General features: G+C 34.5%; 1 protein-coding gene across 2 annotated transcripts; it reads left to right on the top strand.

The window, feature by feature from the left end:
- Window positions 1-492: 492 nt before the first annotated feature.
- LOC125477468 (cell number regulator 7-like) lies at window positions 493-2,654 on the top strand. Of its 2 annotated transcripts, XR_007258526.1 has the most exons (4): window positions 493-837; window positions 1,566-1,637; window positions 1,895-2,104; window positions 2,252-2,650. XR_007258526.1 is itself a non-coding variant. In XM_048584613.1 (3 exons), exons 1-3 carry the CDS (start codon window positions 756-758, stop codon window positions 2,047-2,049), a joined length of 309 nt encoding a protein of 102 aa, XP_048440570.1. In that variant the 5' UTR covers window positions 493-755; the 3' UTR covers window positions 2,050-2,654. The 2 variants fall into 2 exon arrangements, 1 of the variants encoding a protein (XP_048440570.1); XM_048584613.1 differs by having other exon boundaries at window positions 1,895-2,654.
- The last annotated feature ends 346 nt before the right edge of the window (window positions 2,655-3,000 follow it).

Here is a 3,000-nt window from a genome sequence, read left to right as displayed (position 1 = left end):
AATGATAATTTCTAAAAGTGGTGCAAAAGGAGACAGGAGTGTGTGTTGAAATCATTCCCCTAGAGTTATAATCAATATACAAATTACCCGTTCAATTTGTATTTCGTGTTAATAAACTGTAAAGTACTTATGGGTGCTTAATCTAGATATTTTGTTCATGATGGAATTGGATAACGTTTCATTTACTTATTTACAAACCCATCACTTAAGTTATAGAGGAATACTTGTAAAATCCAAAGGTTGTGATTCCACAAGATGAGCAATGCGATCCAATAACGAAAGCAAACAAAGCAATCCGTGTTGACTAAGTCTAATTGTCACTTAGTCGATAGCTCTAAGAATCTTACAATAAATTCCATTTAATCGCCAGTGCAATTTAGCGTATTCCCCTTGTTTTTACCTTCAGGATCCTTTTGCATTATTATTCTTCTCTGCGGACATGTGCTGGTATCTTTTCTGGGAGAGGACTAAAGCAATAAATTGACGAAAACAGCCTTAAGTAATAATATATGGCCTGCACTACCAGGAGAAGAAAGCATACATACAATTAATCAATTCAAAGGCGAACTTACCAGAGACAAATGTCTGTTGTAAGTTGAACTGGAGCACGATATCCCAGAGTATAAATTATTACAAACGTTAAAAACCTTGTAACCAACATCACTAAACTACATTGACTCTCCTTTCATTTATTCTGCATTGTTTTAGCAAGTTTGATAAAACGAAATCTTAAGCTTCTTGCATTACTTTTGGAAATGAATGTTGATTATCGCGACCAACCTCAGCAGTCCAGATGGTCCAGAGGCCTTTGTCACGGTGGAGAAGATGTTACTGCATGTAAGATATTTACTCTCTTTGTATAGCACAAATTAATTTCGTTTATTATTTAGCAAGATTCAACTGTTTGCTCACCTGGGAAAATATTTTTCCATTTCTAATTATACCACTACAACTTCATAGTTGTTAAGTATTGGAACTGAAGCACTGATGGTGGTTTAGCAACTTCAATATGTGCCACCAAAGCTAGTGCCTCTTGGTAATGTTTTGATCTTGTAGTGTTGAAGAAAAAATCTTGCAAGTTCAGCATCCATACTCTAATCTTTAGGGCAGATGTACTACCTTTATCAATCTTCATTAATAATTACAGCAAGACCTATGTTGTGGAAGTTATAGCTTTTTCATGCATATTTCACCACTCCAAGACCCATAGACAACACAGGGGATGTATTCTGTTGACAACTGGTCTTCGATGAAGAAGAAAATATGTCTCACGAGCTTTAGTCAATCGATTTTTTACCCTGAGTCATACAAGTATATATCTTAAGTAGCTAAAATACCCTTAAAAGGAAGCTCACCACATATGTTGTAGATAATAAATTTATTAAAATTTTAACGAAAATCAATAAAGATGGTACATTCACACTAAAACATGAGTTGGGGTCATAATTGACTAGTTTTTTTTTTGTTAGATGATATTTACCCTCACCCCCAATAGTGAAGATGGTTTTTCTCATTTTTTATACACACAGCAAACCGAATTGTTATTAATCGATCTTGTGATGTAGGTTACATAACATGCTTTCTCCCATGCATCACCTTCGGCCAAATTGCTGAAACTGTGGATGAAGGACGAAGCTGTAAGTGTCACAAGAGCCCAAAAAGTTCCTAAATACGCATGAATTAATTTCACTTTGAAACCGTTGTATATGATCGATATCTCATATTTAGTATGCGTGTATATATCACACTATGAGAGACCAATTCATTTTCTCTTTTGGTCATATGAGAGATATCTCATATTTAGTTTGTGTGTAAATATCTCATATTTAGTTAGTTTGCGTGTATATATCAATGTTACTAATTCATGATTGTGGGTTGCATTTTATGATTTTAGGTTGCGTAAACCAAAGCACAGTGTACGGGTTGTTGTTCACGATTCAGTGCCATTGGTTCTACTCGTGGCTATACAGAGATAAATTACGCCAAAAATTTGGTTTGCCGGAGGAGCCTTGTTCTGATTGCTGTGTTCATATCTGGTGCTACGCATGAACTGTTTGCCAAGAACATGCTGAGCTCAAACATAGAGGGTTCAACGCCTCCAAAGGTTCGTTTCTCTAATCCTAGTTAGAGAGGTATCTCATCGCGAAGCATATAGTAATTATATATTACCTCAAATTTATCAACTATCAAACATCATTTTTGGAGATTGTTTTTGGAGCTGTAATAATTTTTCTTTTCATTTGTTTGTAAGTTGGACTGGGCCACCAACCGTTGCTCCACAGGTGCCTCCTTCCATGTTCAAATGATCTCCAACGCTTGGCAGAGGATGGTTCAATAGTTTGTGTTGCATGAATCATGGATGTTCACAAATTGTGTGTGCTCCTAATCTATGATGTCATGAATCAAATATATAATATAATGTAGGAGGGAAATGTAAAGTGTGTACCGTGTTTTCTTGTTCAAATAATTTTTTTAGAATGACGGTTTACACTAAGAGGGAGGGGAATAAATTAGTCACAATCTCGTCATATCCAATATTCGAACCTAACACTCTCACATACAAGTAAAAATTCATATCACTAGAGCATAGTACCAAATAGCTTCTACAAGTAATATTAAGTAGTAGAATTTTGAGACATTATTAATATATTTAGCACACTTCCCAGCTAATTCAACAAATGCTTTAGACACCTTAATATCTGAGTGTACCCTTCAAATACTTTTGACACCTTAGAGTATCTCCAAAGGAGACGTCAAAATGTTCAAATCATCAATAATGGTAACAAAAGACAACATTAATGTTTTCCAACTGAGAAGTCAAATCTGATGTGGCATGACATGGATTGACATCTCTCCTCATTGCTGCCAAATTTGACGGCACATTCAAATTTTTTTAATTAATTATTAAATGCTTTTTATTAGTTTTTATATTAGTTTAAACCATTATTCTTTTGTTTCTTTTCATTTTCAATGCAAAGAAAATACATATGAATTATTATT

This window comes from the organism of the source record quoted next, unplaced genomic scaffold (assembly GCF_019419815.1).
Source record: "Pyrus x bretschneideri cultivar Hongxiangsu unplaced genomic scaffold, Pyrus_bretschneideri_v1 Contig21, whole genome shotgun sequence".
NCBI lineage: Eukaryota > Viridiplantae > Streptophyta > Magnoliopsida > Rosales > Rosaceae > Pyrus > Pyrus x bretschneideri.
This window is presented reverse-complemented; position numbering and strand designations above follow the sequence as displayed.

Excerpts from the sequence above, each read along its gene's own strand:
- LOC125477468 (XM_048584613.1), top strand. The coding sequence starts at position 756 with ATGAATGTTGATTATCGCGACCAACCTCAGCAGTCCAGATGGTCCAGA. Across the intron at positions 838-1,565 it reads TGGAGAAGATGTTACTGCAT|GTTACATAACATGCTTTCTC; the intron begins GTAAGATATTTA and ends CTTGTGATGTAG. Across the intron at positions 1,638-1,894 it reads TGTGGATGAAGGACGAAGCT|GTTGCGTAAACCAAAGCACA; the intron begins GTAAGTGTCACA and ends TTATGATTTTAG.